The sequence below is a fragment of the Eptatretus burgeri genome, chromosome 4 (genome assembly GCF_056783735.1).
Source record: "Eptatretus burgeri isolate ZD-2024b chromosome 4, Ebu_testis_v1, whole genome shotgun sequence".
NCBI classification, from domain to species: domain Eukaryota; kingdom Metazoa; phylum Chordata; class Myxini; order Myxiniformes; family Myxinidae; genus Eptatretus; species Eptatretus burgeri.
In genome coordinates, this window is record NC_140964.1 from 1,150,156 (window position 1) to 1,167,745 (window position 17,590).

Genomic DNA, 17,590 nt, shown 5'->3' on the forward strand with positions numbered 1-17,590 from the left:
TAGGGGGGCCTAACTAGAAACACACACTTACCGATATAACTGTTCTATAGGGACCTGAATGTTGAGTGCCATAAGTTTCCAAATTCGTAACAATATATCTCCGCACTCTGACTTCAACAATTGAGCATCAGAAACAAGCTCCTCCATAAGCCTCGACTTTGTACTTTTGTAATCCTTGTACATCCATATAGAAAGGTGATCTCGCTCGTCCGCACCACTGAAGCTGGCACGTGATTGGTCGAAAGGAGAGAAACCGTTTAAAAAGCCATCTGCTTCCCGGACACTCACCCGGCCACAAACTTCACCATTTGCTTGCTGATGGTTGCCGACACAGAGACAAGTCCCTGCACATTGAACTGCTGCTGCCGAAGGACCAAGAAGCACTGCTTTCCTAAGGAGATTCCGAAATCGAAGATAAAAGGTATAAAATGAGGAGTTCACAAAAGATATAAACTACCAAATTGCATATCCATGGAGTCATTATGAAAATCTTTGGTTAAAAACTATTTGCAGGGAAAAGTTGGACCATGGTGGGAGAGTTTCAGTGACCCAAATTAATCCCACCTTGTCAGTTATTTACGTGAGGCTTTCCCCCTTCCACACCCCTCGAGCCTGTGGACCCTCTCTGCATCCCACACTCCCACACCACCTCAACTTTGGTCTTCACCTTCACCTCCTCCTACCAACCAATCCATATCAAAGTCTCAAAGTCGTACCTCACCACATCCCTCCCTCCCTCTGAAGCACACACCCCCAACCAACACAGACGTGACTCCCGTGCCTTTTTACAAATGTCCCTTTCCTCCTACCCATCTCTTGACACTTCCCTCAGATCCTCAAATCAACCCTCTCAACATTCACATCTCCACCCTTACAATCCATCGTTAAAAAAATAAAATAAAATAAATACAACATTGTAATTACATCGTCAGATTGCAAACAGTCCCCTTGCGTCACAAGATGGGTCAACAGTATGAAGTGGTGCTTTTCAAACCTTTGCTTCGACTGGTGTGCAGACGTGCACGCACCCACACCACCTTGTTTGCCTTCTCTTTGGCGAGCTCAGACACGCGCACCAGCGTCCGATCTGAAAAGCCAGTGAGCAAAACCGCAGATTTGGAAACAAAGGATGGCCATAACTGCTCAGAGAAAGCAAAGGCTTGTTTAGTCTATCGTGCTTGCAAGTGTTGCATCCCAGCATTTACAGATCAGGTAACTCACAGGTATAAAGTACGGTTGAGACATTTCAAACACCCAAATGTCCATGGTGATCAAACGTTAAACAAGTTGCAAAATGTTTGCGATTTTCAAACTACGGTACTGTACATGCAGAAGTCTGCCGGATAACATCCTTACCGAGCATATCCAACACGTATAAACCACGAGCTTCGGAATTACCCCGCACGCGGGTACTCAAAAGCGGGGTTAAACGATTGATTCACTTTGTCTGTTCTGATCGTGCATTACACGTCCCGGTCCCTCGGACGGACTTTAAACTGGATGTCCCATCTGCCACAATCAGTTTGTGGACGTCAAATAGCTCACAGTGTCCTTTGTGAAGAGTAGGCGAGCTATCGCCGTCACCCGAGCCAAATTCCAAGTTCCTGCTCCAACCTACAGGGGGGGGGCACTGCATTAGCGGCACCTCTTCGACCGCAGCAAATTATGCGATCTGCAACCATGTGCTGCATACCAAAGAAGAGGAATAATTGGAAAGGTAAATAATACTCTCATATCATTTGGAAGGAAGCCAATGAGGCCAGAGAATAGAAGTGGACAAAGCACCGCCTCGATTCGTCCGCCATGCAAAGCAGGGGAGATTCTGTATTATGCCGTTCGCACACCAAAATATTCCTATCGCCAAGACATGCTAAATGACACCATACGTCACGGCCATACATCCAACGACTAAATCTCTGCTTACGTCCTCGTTCCATCAACCACCATCATTTTTTGACTCCGTCTCTGAGTCCCTTTGGTTCACAACAAGGACCGAAGCCCCTTATAAATGCGTGCAACCTCCGACACTTCATACCTATCTTTTCTCGAGACTGAATTAAGGGAAGAATTCCGTAGCTCTCTTTGGCAAAGTCCTGAAAATACAAAACATACAGTCGATCAATTTCATTTTTATTTTGGGAAACAATAGACCTGTTAGTTTGACTTCAGTTGTGGGGAAGGTGTTGGAGATATTCATTCGGAACCAGGCGAGGAACCATTTAAATAAATACAAACTAATTAAAGGTAGTCAGCACGGGTTTACCAAAGGTAGTTCCTGTTTAACAAATATTTTATAGTTCTATGAAGCAGTGTCTGATTGGGTGGATGAGGGAAAGGCAGTGGACATAGTACATCGAGACTTAAAGAAGGCATTTGATGAGATAGCACATCGGAGGTTGTTAGCCAAAGTGAGGGCTTGTGGAGTGGCTGGTCAGGTGGCTAATTGGTAGGAAGCAAAGAGTGGCTGTGAGTGGGAGGATGTCTTGCTGGGAGGATGTAAGTAGCGGGGTACCTCAGGGATCAGTACTCGGACCATTACTATTCATTATTTAAAATTAACGATTTGGTTAGTGGGATGAAGAGTAGGTTTTCCAAATTTGCAGATGACACAAAGCTTGGAGGTGAGGTGGATAGCAGAGGGAGTGGTGATCAGATTCAGGAAAGTATTGATACTTGTATTGATTGGGCAAAAGATTGTCAGATGTAATTTAACCTGAACAAGTGTAAGGTGTTGGGGATGGAAAAGAACAATGAAAATAGAGATTACAGGATGCAAGGGGTAATGTTGGAACGTGTCACACAGGAGAAGGATCTGGGGGTGGTAATAGAAACGGGAGGTAAGCAGGCAGCACAGTGCCAGGCAGCTATAGGAAAAGCAAATAGGGTTTTTGGTTGTATAAGGAGGGGGATCATTTAGCTCCTAGATTGATTCCGGGCCTCGCTAGACTCTGCTCTGAGGAGCGGCTGAAGGAGACGGTTACGAGGAGATATGATGGAGATGTTTAAGATAATGAAAGGTGGAGATATAATAAGTGAAGATGAATTATTCAAGAGTCGACAGTGATAGGACCAGGGGCCATAGTTTGAGAGTTAACACGTTAGTAAGGCAGGGAGGGGACTTTCACTCAGAGAGTAGTTAATGCATGGAATGGTCTCCCTGGAAAGGTAGTGGAAGCAGAAACAGTAGATAAGTTTAAATTCGAATTAGATAGGGACCTGGAAGTTACGGAGATCGAGGGGTATGGGGATGTTGGCAGGACTTTAAAGTAGCTTGAGCATTGATGGGTGGTTGTGTACATGTGTACAGAGTGCTGTTGGTGGGGGTCACGTCAAGGGGTGTTGTGTGGTTGTCTGTTTTTAACTGAGTTTTTTTTTGTGGATGAGTTATGACAAAACTGGGTGGATGAGTTGGTTAAGTGACAAGAACAAGAGGATTTCATTTTTGTCTAATTCCAGATCCAGATCCGGCCCATCAATGGGATACAAAACGTAAACACTGTTCAGTTGAGTGGAGGTATGTGCTCCACCGAGTGCTTTTCTCGTTTGTTTGTACATTTTTTTTTCTTTCATGGCCGAACCGTAGTACCTTGAGGCCCCAGATTTTGGGTGTAGGAACTTAAGTATCTGAACAAGGTTTTAAGCTATCCCACTCCCCCCTCACAAGGAAATTATATGTATGAATGTTTGTGTATGCCTGGTGTTGGCTTAATGGTTAAGGTAGTGGGCTTGGGATCCTAGGGTCCTGATTTCAAATCCCGCTCAGCTGTTGAATTAACACCAGGTGGGGTTGACTCTGCCTGTCATCCTTCCGAGGTCGGCAAAATGAGTGCCAGCATGCTGGTATACTGTGTCGGAGTGGCGACCCGTCCAGGATTGTTCCCAATAGCCAAGGAGACTGCTTCGGCGGCACCAACGCTCTGCACAGAGTATGGTCCTAATGGATGGATGGATGTTTGTGTAGTTCTGAAAAATCATTGGAAATTTTTTTTTAAATATTAAAAAAAACGGCTAGGCCAATCTGCAATGATTTTGCACAAGTGCCGGGGGCATGCAGGTTCAAGTCAGGGGCACCAAAACAATCCCTACACCCAGATCGCCTCTGCCGGTAACATATAAACACAGAACATGTGACATCATGTTTTGTACTCATTCAGAATGTAACGTATGCTCAGCGACAAGGTTTGTATATATTTGAATAAAATAAACGGACACTTTCATGCCGACCAAGTGTTGATAAACCGCCAAAAAAAGGCAATCGCAATGCATGGAGCATTTAAAAATCAAAATAAACGGTTAATTCCAAAACTTACAACGTCCCAAATTAAACTGAGCGTCATCACGTCAAGTTGATCGCACTGTATTCAAATTGAAACAAACCCCCCAAAAAAATAAAATAAACTTTTCCAGGTGCACAAACTTTCTGGCATCACATTCGATACATCATGACCGGCCATAGTCACCTACATTCTCTTCTGCGACTCGTTCCACCTGCAAAAAAAAGGCAGAAAACAAACAAAGCAATCAATTCGTGAGCACGAGGGCGTTCATTGCGCGTTAAAATAATCTTTCATTTCATTATTTAAAAAATAAAACTAAAAATAGACGATTTTCTGACAGGCCCTGTTTGGAGAAACATTGCTTTCTTGCCTCGAAACCGCATCACAGCACCACATGGTATGTGTGTCTTGTGAAGGAAAAGTTAAAAACACTTTAGATGGGAAATAAACGTTCAAACATCTGCCTTGACCCACGCAGTGATCAAATATATAATTTAAATCAAAGAAAGTTTGTAAAAGTCCGATTAAAAAAATAAAAAAGTTAATAATAATAATAATAATAATTCCCGGAAGTTTCCCACCGTTGATGCAGCGTCTATAACACCACCTTATCCAACATGTTACACAAGTTATTCATGCCCATTATGACGTCCATAAAACGATGTTTCCTGGTTGGAATGATTTTCAATCTTGTTTGACTGCCAGACGGGTAGACAGAGTAAAAAAAAATCATCTCATTCCTCTCTGCACACGTGTGATCGGGACAAATTCAAATTCAAATTCAGAGTCAAAGTGCTGCTAAAGTACAGATAACAACATTCAATTGAAATCGCGTTGTTCCTCGATTATAAACTGACGTTTGTGGACCGACGGACGGAAGTGAACCGACTGGTTCAACCCGCTTTTCGCTTCGCATGCGTGGGGTAACAATTGATCGAGATAAGCCAGCATACAGAGCGAAGAGGTCGAAAAGGCCACAGGGCAAAGCGGCTGGCAATGGCTGTTGATAAAGTAACATTCATCGGGTTGAAAAAAAAACACACGGTGGATTTTGCAAACGAAAAGCAGAGAAGAGCACGTTTACCATCGTGGTAAACGAGGTGCAGTTAATGTTCGAGCATAAGCTCCCTCCTTTGCTCTGTTGAAGGGGGGGGGGTCACCAGAATGGTCGAAACGGTCACCGCACCTCGCTTCCCAAAGTGGTGAACACACTCTCATTGGCTTTCAGGTGACAAAATCCATTGCATAACATGTCTGCTGAGGCAGAACAATAATATAGCTTTCACGAAGACTGGTATTCCAATGTAAATACACAGCGACCAGAAAAAGAAAACACTGCACTCTTAACGACGGCTTCAAACAAGTGGAATTGTCCTGCAGGCACACGACGACTACTGCAGGCAGAATTGCCGACCGCATGACAAACAGACATTCATAGTCCGGCATCACGAGAAATAAAGACTGCTCAAACTTGTTTTGTGGCCTCGGAACCAAGTCAAAATGAGAGAAGCCATCAAGGACATACCGATAAAAGATTCCATAATGTGCTGTTTGCTCAGGAAAGTCTCAAGGTGTATGCACTCGCTTTTGAGATGTCTAACCTGGGTTTGAATCCTGACGCAGCTATAAACCATCATCCCAGCGTTTCACCGGCAGGGCGATTCATCCGCGTGTACCCCGTCCCTCGGATGGACGTTAAACTGGGCGTCCCATCTGCCGACACTGGTCGGTGGACCTTAAAAATCCCACGGTGTCCTTCAGGAAGAGGAGGCGAGCCGTCGCCGGCACCCTGAACAAATTTACAAATTTCCGCTCCAACCTACGGGGGGGGGGCTCTGCATCAGCAGCATAACTGCACCCCTGCAAGAACTGATGCGAACCCACAGCCATGTGCTGTTTGCTGTACTTGTGACAAACATTATAAAATAAAAGCAGAATTGAACACATAAGGGATGGGATGGATATAGATAGATAGATAGATAGATAAATAGATAAATAAATAAATAAATAAATAACCATTTGGAAGTGTGAAAGGTAACTGTGAAAGCAGCAAGTTACATCAAGCCAGATCCATGCTCTGCAAACGGTCATTTTGCTAAATTCTCTGCTCGTCTCAAGATTTTTCCAAACCATTACAATTTGCATGGACAGAGCGAGTTGGACAGAAAGGGTAAATTAAATGGCTGACCCCCATGTTCCTGCCCTGTTATCACAAATACTCTTTGGACAATTTGCCCACAAGTTACACACCTTGGTTGCCTTCTCTGCTTTCAGTGCGGCCTTCTCTGCTTCCTTGGCTTGTTTCTTCGCCGCTTTCTTGGACAACGACTGCGCATTCGAACTGAAGAACGTAATCATCCGGTCAGTTGGACGCAAAACAAGTCATGGACAGCTTGCACTCAAATGTTTCAATGTGCATAGTTAGTAAACTCCATTTTATAAACCAACTTGCCTTCACGTGGGAGGGACGAGAATTATTACTTACCGAGGGAGAAAGGAGGGGGGGGGTTTACCTGGTGATGTCTGGCAGTTGTTTCAAGACATGTTGGGCATTGAAAAATTGATGGAGTTATTGGTCTCATGGTGGTTACCTTTAGCCTATCGGCTGGCAGCAGCGGTGCCTGAGCCCACATCCCAACATATACTTTTCGTGGCCTCAAAATGGATGGCAAGTCCAACATGTAGAAGCTTAAAACCTTGCCCAGATTCTGAAGTATGTACACCAAAAATTTGGGACCTCCAGCTGCTGCAGTTCAGCAATGAATAAATAAATAAATAAATAACAATATAAAAAAAACAAACAAACACAAACACTTGAAATTATTTATGATTATGTTTTTTTAAAAAAACTGTCCATTTTCTTTCAGACCTTTGCACACATTCCTTTCCAACCAACTTTGTTCAACCTGGTCAGGACTACAAACGTCGGTTTTAAACAACAGTTGCAACTGACCATGTGACACGTCATCTAGACCCAAGTAAACTTATGTCCTGAAGGAAGCCTGTTGTTGGCTTAGTGGTTAGGGTGGTGGCTTGGGATCCTAGGGTCCTGAGTTCAAGCCCCGTTGGCCGCTAAATCGTTTGTCCGATTCCAATTTAGCTAAATAGCCGCGCGGTCTAGCTACCGGGGAAACCACACCCTCGGCCGGCTTTGTCCGATCAGAGTCGCTGTTACTGACTCGGATCCGGCGTAACCGAGCGGGAATTACCAAAGCCGCACCGGCCCAAATGACAATTCACAGGAAAATCGGCCTCCCTAATTCTCAAGCCCGAACCATACCGAGTCAATGAAAGAAAGCACAGACAACGAACTGGAACATTTAACAGTTATTTATTCACAAGGTAATAGGGAGGGAAACACAGAGCAGACTTAATCACGAATATAAATTTGTAGGCAAATGTACAACGGCAATTACTTAAACTATTTCTACTTATCAGACTGGCCACAGACAGACACACACAGCCAAAAATAAATGGACGTCGTGGGTCTTTATTCGGCCCTTCAGCTCGGGATGGAAGGGGAGCTGAGGGTCAGAGTCTGGCCGGGTACCTGGCCACCTCGTGCGGTTTCACCGACTCGCACCTGTGGAGCCCGGAGTCCGTGGACGGGAACGGGGATCCCCAGCTCGAGCGCTCCGACACAACCCACCATGGTGGGACTCGAACCCACAACCCAGAATCCAACGAGCCCACGATCCTGGCTGCCACGAACGATGATCAACGACACCAGCACCACGAAACACTATTGCCATGACCTCCACCACCACGACCACCGACCCCCAAGGAACCCCGAAAAAGACCGCTGCTGAGATAGCTTGCCACCCTTCTTATCCCTCCCCCTGAGGGTGGAGGGATCCGCTCTGAGGTTACTCTCCTCCGGATTGGTCGGGGGGCGTAGGGCGATCGGTGTCCTCCCCTCATTGGACGAGGGGAACATTCCATCTTGCTGGGGCGGAGTCGGCCCTGAGATGATCTCGCCCCCGATTGGAGGGGAACATTCCATCTTGCTGGGGCGGAGTCGGCCCTGAGATGATCTCACCCCCGATTGGACGAGGGGAACATTCCATCTTGCTGGGCGGAGTTGGCCCTGAGGTGATCTCACCCCCGATTGGACGAGGGGAACATTCCATCTTGCTGGGGCGGAGTCAGCCCTGAGGTGATCTCACCCCCGATTGGAGGGAACATTCCATCTTGCTGGGGCGGAGTCAGCCCTGAGGTGATCTCACCCCCGATTGGAGGGAACATTCCATCTTGCTGGGGCGGAGTCAGCCCTGAGGTGATCTCACCCCCGATTGGACGAGGGGAACATTCCATCTTGCTGGGGTGGAGTCAGCCCTGAGGTGATCTCACCCCCGATTGGAGGGAACATTCTATCTTGCTGGGGCAGAGTCGGCCCTGAGGTGATCTCACCCCCACTTATGTCCGTGGCATTGAACACGTGCACAACGCACTGAAGGAGTGGAGGGGGATTTAATGCAGAAGACCAACTAGAAAGAAACTCGCAGCGCACACATGAAATTCCCATTAGACATTGGGGAGAGATTCTAACTATCCACATGTACTTAACAAAACAACTAAACTTTGGGTGAACTGTTTGTGTGAAGGCGAATGGTTTCCAGATTCGAAGCAGTACTACATCGTGTTTGGCCCCTATCTCTCAATGGTGAAGAATCACTTTAAAAATTAAATAATTCTCATATCCAGATCCAAATTCGGATCTTCACCAAAATCGAATCAATTCTTCCTTGTCACACACGCAACGTGTCCACCAAGTTTCATCCGATTCCGTCCACAACTCTGAGATATCGTGATATATATATATATATATATATATATATATATATATATATATATATATATATATATATATATATATATACACATCGTTTTTGGCCCTCGGTCTCAATGGTGAAGAATCAATTAAAAAGTTCTATTAGTCGGATCCGGATCTTCACCAAAATCTCTTCGGCTTGTCCTCGTCACCTCCCCAACTCATCAACCTCGTGTTGTCCGAATCCGTGCACAACTTGCTGAGATACGTCCACAGACATCGACAACCAGGAGTGAAAACAAGGCCTTCGTGCACCTTGGGGGGTGGGGGGGAGTGACAATGTACAGTATACTGTACACGGACCACCTTGTACAGTGCGGTGGTGTGCACGTAGCAGTGACGTCAGTCCACACGTACAGTAAGTGACGCCCACGAGGTTTCCCGTCACGTCGATATAATACGTAATAACATTTAAAAATAAACATCCACGTGTACAGCACGTGACAAGCGAACACCCTCGTTGACTCCGACCAAGGGTAGTAAACACCCGAAACGACGTGCGGCCACTGCAGGCCGAACTCAAGCCCGTTCTCGTCGGGAATTCCGAGTTACTCCGAGTCACCAATAGATTTACCTTTATCTATATCTACACGAACCCAATGCTCACACCTCATCTCTCTCCTCATCTTACCTTACATCGACATCGGCCATGGCTCACGAGCACAGATCAAAACCACGCAAGTTCCAAGACAGCGCGAGCTCGGACGACTGAATGCACCACCAGCAGTTTGGGCAGGGTCAAAATGAGGGCGGAGCTAAAATAAGGGCGGGGCTAAAATAAGGGCGGGGTCAAAATAAGGGCGGGGTAAAAATGAGGGCGGAGCTAAACTAAGGGCGGGGATAAAATAAGGGCGGGGTCAAAATAAGGGCGGGGTCAAAATGAGGGCGGAGCTAAACTAAGGGCGGGGCTAAACTGAGGGCAGGGTCAAAATAAGGGCGGGGTCAAAAATAAGGGCGGGGTGAAAGCAAATTGGATGGTCGTGAGGCAGCAAAGGCAGAACAATAAAACAATAGGTCGGAAACCCGTATCCACGTTAACTTCGCAGTTTATTTCATTCCGAACACGTTTTCAAGCGACGTACGATTTTAATCTTCTACTTTGTTGAAGTAAAAGTCATCAATGACGTCATCACTCAGTACCTTCGACAAACCTGCGGCGGAAGTTCTGAGCTTTAAGATATATTGTTATTATTTCGTTTGGACGGGTCCTTTTTCCAGTACCGTTCTCTTTTCGGTTTTTCGCTTCGGTTTTATTATTTCAATGATGAGGTTTTCATAAGTAAGTGCCACGACGGAAGGAGGAACATCGTGGTGTATATGCGAAAGCTTGGCTTTTACTTCTTCCCTGTCGCACTGAAATATTAAAATCCCCGTCTCTCCCCTTTCGACGGTTAAAAAAAATGACTATCACTGCGTTTTGTAACACAAATTACGAAAATATAACTGTGCTGCGGGGAGAGTCAGAGGGTTAAAAACTCCCGCCACATTACCAGGGAATAAAACACAACTGAATGTGATATCCTCAACATCATATTACATACATTTACAGTATTATAAAATCCGTGCAGCGGGCAGTTAAACACATTTTCTCTGTGATCTTCACGCGGAACACGTTGAGGTGTGTCGTGTAGTTAATGCTAGCGAGATTGGCAGTCAATTACCTCGTTTCGATTTCGTACCTTATATGTTTCTTCTTGACAGGTTATCGAGCGGAAGGTACTGATGTTATTGCCATAAATCTCTGCAATCGAACTGAGTAAAAAAGCACAAAAAATAACCCCCCCAAAAAATAATCGTAATAAAGTGTAAATGTGGACGGAAGTGACATAGTTTGTCGGTGACGTCGAATTGCGCCGCCGGAAGTGACGTTTGATCGCCGTTTGTTCTTGTTGAGATTAATTTCCCTCGAAATTAATTTGAGATTAATTTCCCTCGAATTGACGATGCATTGTTACGTCATTGAGACGCATGAGGTGCGCGTGGCGCCGGTGTGATCGTAATAATTACACAAAATTAAATATACCGGAAACTCAATTATAAATGGCCATTTTAAATCCCATTATGTTTGCGTCGCATTAACACTTCATGTGCTTACACTTTTATACCCGCGACAATTTTATTAATTTGTGTGACCGAAATCGCGGGTAAATCGCTGCGTTTCCCCCGTCGTTGCCCCACCCACCCCCACGTGTTCGTCCCGACGCGCTTCCCCACACCGACGTCAGGAATGAACTCGCTCGCGATATTTACCTGCTCAGGTAACTAGATGACCTCGTTGAACCCAGACGCAGCTACCTTCACGCCGGCGTCCCAACGGTGTTGTGGTTCGTGGAGACAGAAGAATGCAGGTGGGTCGTGTCCTCCTCACACGGGCCGGCAGACCTGGTCTCATGGTGATACATGTGGCGAGCCCAAGACTCCAAACCCAACTCCGGTTATGGTGAAGCAAAGGGACGAGGCTGGACGTTCCTCGCAAGGAAGTGGAGAATGTTTGTCAACAAGGCCCGAGGTCAGGCCCCGAGGAGCGAATGGGCCTGGAGAATGTTTGTCAACAAGGCCCGAGGTCAGGCCCCGAGGAGCGAATGGGCCTGGAGAATGTTTGTCAACAAGGCCTGAAGTCAGGCCCCGAGGGGCGAATGGGCCTGGAGAATGTTTGTCAACAAGGCCTGAAGTCAGGCCCCGAGGAGCGAATGGGCCTGGAGAATGTTTGTCAACAAGGCCTGAAGTCAGGCCCCGAGGAGCGAATGGGCCTGGAGAATGTTTGTCAACAAGGCCCGAGGTCAGGCCCCGAGGAGCGAATGGGCCTGGAGAATGTTTGTCAACAAGGCCTGAAGTCAGGCCCCGAGGAGCGAATGGGCCTGGAGAATGTTTGTCAACAAGGCCTGAAGTCAGGCCCCGAGGGGCGAATGGGCCTGGAGAATGTTTGTCAACAAGGCCTGAAGTCAGGCCCCGAGGAGCGAATGGGCCTGGAGAATGTTTGTCAACAAGGCCCGAGGTCAGGCCCCGAGGAGCGAATGGGCCTGGAGAATGTTTGTCAACAAGGCCTGAAGTCAGGCCCCGAGGAGCGAATGGGCCTGGAGAATGTTTGTCAACAAGGCCCGAGGTCAGGCCCCGAGGAGCGAATGGGCCTGGAGAATGTTTGTCAACAAGGCCTGAGGTCAGGCCCCGAGGAGCGAATGGGCCTGCTTGGGTTGGAAGTGGGAGGACTGGCAGAGAAAGGAGGGCAGAAGAGGTCGCGATGCCCGCCAGGCGAGGAAATAGAGGTGGACGACACGGTTATCAGCAAAATCAGAGATACCGGTCAAATTATGAAGGACCGGAAGAGACGTGCCCTCCTTCAGGTGCTTCTCGAAGATCGGACGGACGAGGTTACAGCAGACAGCAGCAAAGGAGGAGACGAGATGGAGCAAGACCCGTGCAAGGCAATGGTTCAACGGCGACGGTTGTGGAAGATGCTACTGGTATGACCCTTGTATGATTCTTGTCCGATCCCTGGACGACCCCTGGATGACCCCTGTACGACATGCCTGTGCTGTGATCCTTACATTCCTATGCCTGTTATGGGTCAAGATTGATTGTGATATTTGGCTTTGTGGGTTTATCTGAAACTTGTTTTTAAATCTTTTTGCAGCTGCAGCAAGTGTGGATGAAAATCGACATCGGAAAGTGAACGATGACAAGATGGAGTACAGTCAGGGAAACTTGCACAATTCCAAGCAAAACAGTTCTGTTGGAACGTCTGCACCAGTTGACGACTCGACATTGATGCATGGCCACCAGGAAACGAGTCTCGGCGAGAAGGAGAAGGAGAAGGAACAGCGCTCTCAAAACATGCAAGCCCGAGGTGGTGGAAGCTGCCGTAGCCAGGCGCGGCGTAGATGGCAAGAAAGGTGGGACGGTCGAGGCCAGGGCTCTGCCAGCTCCCAATGGAGAGCACCTGGACCACAGATAGGTCGTCCGTGGAGAGACGCCGAGGAAGGACTCCACGAGCAGAGGTCTTTGGACAAGCAGCACCCTGACCGTGTCAGAGATTTGGGGAAAGAGAACACCATTAATCGACCAAAAGACGGAACGCAGTGGCGGCAAAATTTGCAGTCAAAAACGGGGCAGGCTGAAGTTTACAAGAGTCATGAAACTCACACAGGTTGTTTTGTTTTAAAATTCTATACCCCGTCATCATTGCTCTCTCACAATATTGTATCGTCAAATGTAATTACAGTGCATTTTGGAAATGGACTGCAACATTGAAACAGCATGACAGTTGTGTTGTGTATTAAGTAATATTTTTGTGATGAGAGTTGTGAATGAAAAATATCTTGCGGATATAATTTGATCTTTTAAACCTATAAAGAGTACACCTAATCGTTGTTTTTTTTAATGTAAAATTAGGGCTGACAACATGGCCTAGAGGTACGCACACTCCCCTCGAATCTGTCTAGCCTGGATTTGAATCCCGACCTGGCTATGAACTGTCATCCTGGTGTTTCGCAGGCAGGGTGATTCATCAATGTGTGTGCCGTCCCTTGGGTGGACGTGAAACTAGGAGTGCTGGCGTTAGTTGGATTGCGTCCGTTAAAGATCCCACGGTGTCCTTCGCCAGTACAGAGGGCACTGCATCAGCCGCACTCCCGGGCCCTTAGCCAATGATATAACCCCACAGCGTTGTGCTGCATGTGGACGAAGATGATGTAAAATAAGGGATGATGCGAATTTGCTGACGATTTTCTCCTAGTTTTAAAAACAGTTTGTATGCCCTCTGTGTTTTTTGTAATTGCCATATTGTCTGCAGGTTCGTTGATCCAGCAGCTGAGTGCCGGCACTTATGAGTGCATGGTGTGCTGTGATGTTATCCAAGCTAACGCATACGTTTGGAGCTGCCAGAACTGTTTCCATGTGTTTCACCTACCTTGTATTAGGAGATGGGCCCGCTCTCCTGCTGCCAAGGTGGAAGGTAACCACTGGGTGGGGGATGGGTGAAGATGCGGCCGGGAGAAATCTTTGGGTTTTGAAAGTTGTAGAAGGTGCCACTTGTTTTTATGTTGTTACGGACTCCGGGTTCAAGGCTTGCCACCAGGGGAAGCAGTCGGGTCCCTTTCGAACGCCTGGTTCTGAGGCCGCTGGGCACAGATAAACCCGCGCACCGGCAGGTTGCTAAGCAACCACGAACGCCGATTGGCACTGCCAATCCGGCAGGGTTACACTACTTCGTGTGTGATGCCTTACTTGTGAACGGTCGAGTCAATTGGGGTCCCGTGCCCTCATTACACACCCGGATTACTGCCGAGCGATACAGTGAGTGTGCGCTGGCTAACAAGAGCAAATTCGGTGGGGCAGAACTTCCTGGATAAACTAATGTGCGGACCATGCTGGACCAATGAATGAAAAGCCGAAAAGAGCTGGGTTCATTTATAACATAAGCAATTTATTACAAGTGACGGTGAGGGAAGGTCATGTAGCACAGTTGCGTATTTTATTCAATGTAGTGTACAGCAGGGAAAGCCAGGATTTGTGGGTGTGGAAAAAGAAATGCAATTATTATTTACAAAAAGAAAGGCACAGAGCAGAGCTAACCCTCTTTGTCTCCTGAAAGGACTATCTGGAACCCTTCCTCCCCCCCATCTACTTTCTCAACAATCCTCTGGAAGAAGTCCTTTCTTTCAAGCTTCTGGGTCTCACTATGTGCCATTCATTATCTTTCCTGGGAAAGCCACATTTCCAAGCTGGCCTCCAAAGCCAGTCGCCGACTGGGAATCCTCCGTCAAACAAAGTCCTTCATTGGCACATCTGAACTGCTGACCACACACAAAGCTTTCGTCTGCTGCCTGATGAAGTACTGCTCTCCCCTTTGGGCTGGTGCTCCTGCCTCTCACCTTTCTCGGCTTCACGCTGTGGAAACCAAGGCATTTCGGATCATTGGTATCTCCCACGATGAGGCTGAGTCTTTGCGCCTCTCACTCTCTCACCGCAGGCAGGTTCGTGGTCTTTCTGTCTTCTACCATCTCCTCTCCGGCCTCGCCCCCCCCCGCTCTGAGATATTTGCCCCCCCCCATATTTCCGCAGGGCGCTCAAAGTCCGCCAACAACCCCTTTATAGGTAAAACTACCAAAATCACGAATCGCTGCTCACATTCACTCTTTCATTCCTCTTTTTTTCCCCACCTTTGTAACAAACTCCCACAGTCTCTTCAATCACATTCTTCCCTCCAGGTCTTCAAAACAGTTATTCACCACCATCTCTTCTCGTCCCCCATCCGAATCCTCGATCTTTTCTACCCCCATTAATCCACCCAAAACCTACCTCCTTCAAATTCCCTGCTTCCTTCCTGAAAGTTCCTGCCATGTAAGGACCTGAAAGTCCCTGTAGTGTCCATCTTGTGTCCCCCCATGTACCCTGCACCATCCCTCTCCCTTCCACACATCTCCTCATGTCTGTTCCACACTTTTTTCCTTCCCTGTCTCGTCCTTTTCTCCTGCTCCTCTTGTTGTACATTCTGTGTGTTAGCTCTCATGCGAGCCTCTGTTATATACAAAACAAAAAATAAAATGAGCCACTATAAAGAACTTCTCCAATCTTAACTTGTATTTATATTACAGGTGCCGTCAGACACACACCCAAGGAAATTATAGATAGCCCAGAAAGAAGAGAAGAAGTTGAGGTGTAAGCGACCTCATTGTACCTGGCGCGGTCGATGGACCAGACGCAACCCAATCGCTTCGGAGGCGGGAGGAGGGAAGAAAACTGGGGTGTCTGCGGTGCGTGAGTGGGAGGTGCAAAATGTGATTCAATGTGATCATCTTCTTCTTGCGTACGACAGCTTGGCTGCCGGGTAACTGTCATTTTGTTGGGGTGCGACTATGCCGCTAATGCTGTGCCCCCATACGAGTACCATGGTACTCATTTCACTGACCTCGGAAGGATGACAGGCTGAGTCAACCACACTTGGTGTTCATTCAGCGGCCAATGTTGCTCAAATTCAGGACCCTGAGGTCCCAAGGCAGCCACCCTAACCACTAAGCCAACACCCGTCTTATTGAATGTGATGTAGAAGAGGTGCGAATCGGTATGCTCTTTCAGTGACACGTTCATGGTAGACAAGACAACAGATTGGAGCAAAAGATGTGTGAGAGCTTAGTGGGGCGTGTAAGAGAGTCTGCAAATGTTTAGTTATATATGATGACTGTGGAACGCTGTGGGAGCCAAGCGCAGATGACCCGGTGATGACTCAGCAACAACTCAGCACTGCTCGCCTGGCTTGTTCTCGCGTTGTTCTCTCAGCTCTGCTCTCGTTCATCCAGACTCGTGGACGATGCTCGGCTCGGAAAAGACTCTGGACCCAAAAGACAAAAAGCTCCCGATTCGCTCTCTTTTTCTAGAGCCTCGGGCAAAGGAGGAGCCAGAATTCAGATCAAGAGACCCTGTGGGCATTTACACGCATCCCCATTGGTACATAGATGTCACCCCAAGAAGTAGCCCCAACCCTGCCAGACTGGAGTCGAAGATGGTCTCAGTCGCTCTCGGGCTCAGTCACGTAACAGAGCTCCACAATGTCTATGTGGCGCGGGTTTTCGGGAGTGCTCTCTGGCCATGAACGTGCGCTGTACTCCACTCAAATGCTGTTGGTTAATGGATTGCCAGAGTTACCCAGTCTTCGCTGAATGAATCCCAGCGGCACATTTGCGCTTCGAGCTGCATGCCGAAGTGTTCTGGCTCGCAAGCACCCGCTATGTCCTCCATTCCCCGGCGTCCCTAATGACTGTTGTGAGCATCCATAGAGCTGATGGCAGCTGCGCTGGTTAAAGTGAGGTGGAGGAAGCGCTGTGGCGTCTGCGGTAAAGTTGTTGAAGCGTTGTAAGTGGTTGAAGCGATTGTGGTTTCTTTTACCTCTTGCGTATGGCAGCTTGGCTGCTGGGTAGCTATCATTCTGTCGGGGTGTGACTGCGCCGCTGATGCTTTGCACCTTTACCAGTGCACTTGTACTCATTTTGCCGACCTCATCCAGTTCAATCTACTGATAACTACTCGGTATCCATTTGAATGAAAAGTACCGAAAATGCGGTTTGAAATCGGAAATCCCCAAAGTTCAAGGGTGTGCTGTGGGTGAACAAAGATTTAAATCGAAAATCTGGCTCGATTGTTTGTGCACAATGTAGTCCAGACGATTAGTGTGAATTTTCATGACCATCCGACCATAACCCTCGGAGGTGTAGCATTTGGCGCGAAGGCACCTCCAGCTCTCGCATATTATCGATTTTTGCACTAATTGACCTTTGACCCCTGACCTAAGCAAAATCGGTCGGTATGTCCTGAGGCAAAGTTGTAGTACTCATTGAGTACCATGAACCTGTAAAGTTTCATTCGTATCGATGCACTCACCTGGTCGCTTGGGGGCCTTCAATTTTTTTGCCAATTTCCGCGCATACCCTAATTGTAGGGGGCGCTGCCAGGAAAGTATTCCATATATCACAAAAACCGGAATATATTT

The 17,590-nt window shown here is 47.4% G+C and overlaps 2 protein-coding genes across 5 annotated transcripts in view; one reads left to right on the forward strand and one right to left on the reverse strand.

Annotated features, from left to right (window-relative positions):
• DARS1 (aspartyl-tRNA synthetase 1) overlaps window positions 1-9,890 on the reverse strand; it is a 21,825-nt gene extending 11,935 nt beyond the window's left edge. Inside the window, exons 1-6 of one of the 2 annotated variants that reach the window (XM_085876625.1) lie at window positions 9,740-9,890; window positions 6,528-6,618; window positions 4,465-4,488; window positions 2,036-2,093; window positions 995-1,087; window positions 289-391 (exon numbers count right to left, since the gene is read on the reverse strand). In XM_085876625.1, coding sequence (XP_085732751.1) covers window positions 289-391; window positions 995-1,087; window positions 2,036-2,093; window positions 4,465-4,488; window positions 6,528-6,618; window positions 9,740-9,759 — 389 coding nt within the window. In that variant the 5' untranslated portion in view covers window positions 9,760-9,890. Of the gene's footprint in view, window positions 1-288; window positions 392-994; window positions 1,088-2,035; window positions 2,094-4,464; window positions 4,489-6,527; window positions 6,619-9,232; window positions 9,289-9,739 lie in introns of those variants that run through there. The other variant, XM_085876624.1, reaches the window with a different exon arrangement.
• Window positions 9,891-10,964: 1,074 nt separating this feature from the next.
• Window positions 10,965-17,590, forward strand: part of NFX1 (nuclear transcription factor, X-box binding 1) — a 98,845-nt gene continuing 92,219 nt past the window's right edge. For 2 of the 3 annotated variants that reach the window (XM_085876639.1, XM_085876641.1), the window contains exons 1-3: window positions 10,965-12,569; window positions 12,740-13,252; window positions 13,898-14,059. In XM_085876639.1, coding sequence (XP_085732765.1) covers window positions 11,375-12,569; window positions 12,740-13,252; window positions 13,898-14,059 — 1,870 coding nt within the window. In that variant the 5' untranslated portion in view covers window positions 10,965-11,374. The remainder of the gene's footprint in view (window positions 12,570-12,739; window positions 13,253-13,897; window positions 14,060-17,590) is intronic. The other variant, XM_085876638.1, reaches the window with a different exon arrangement.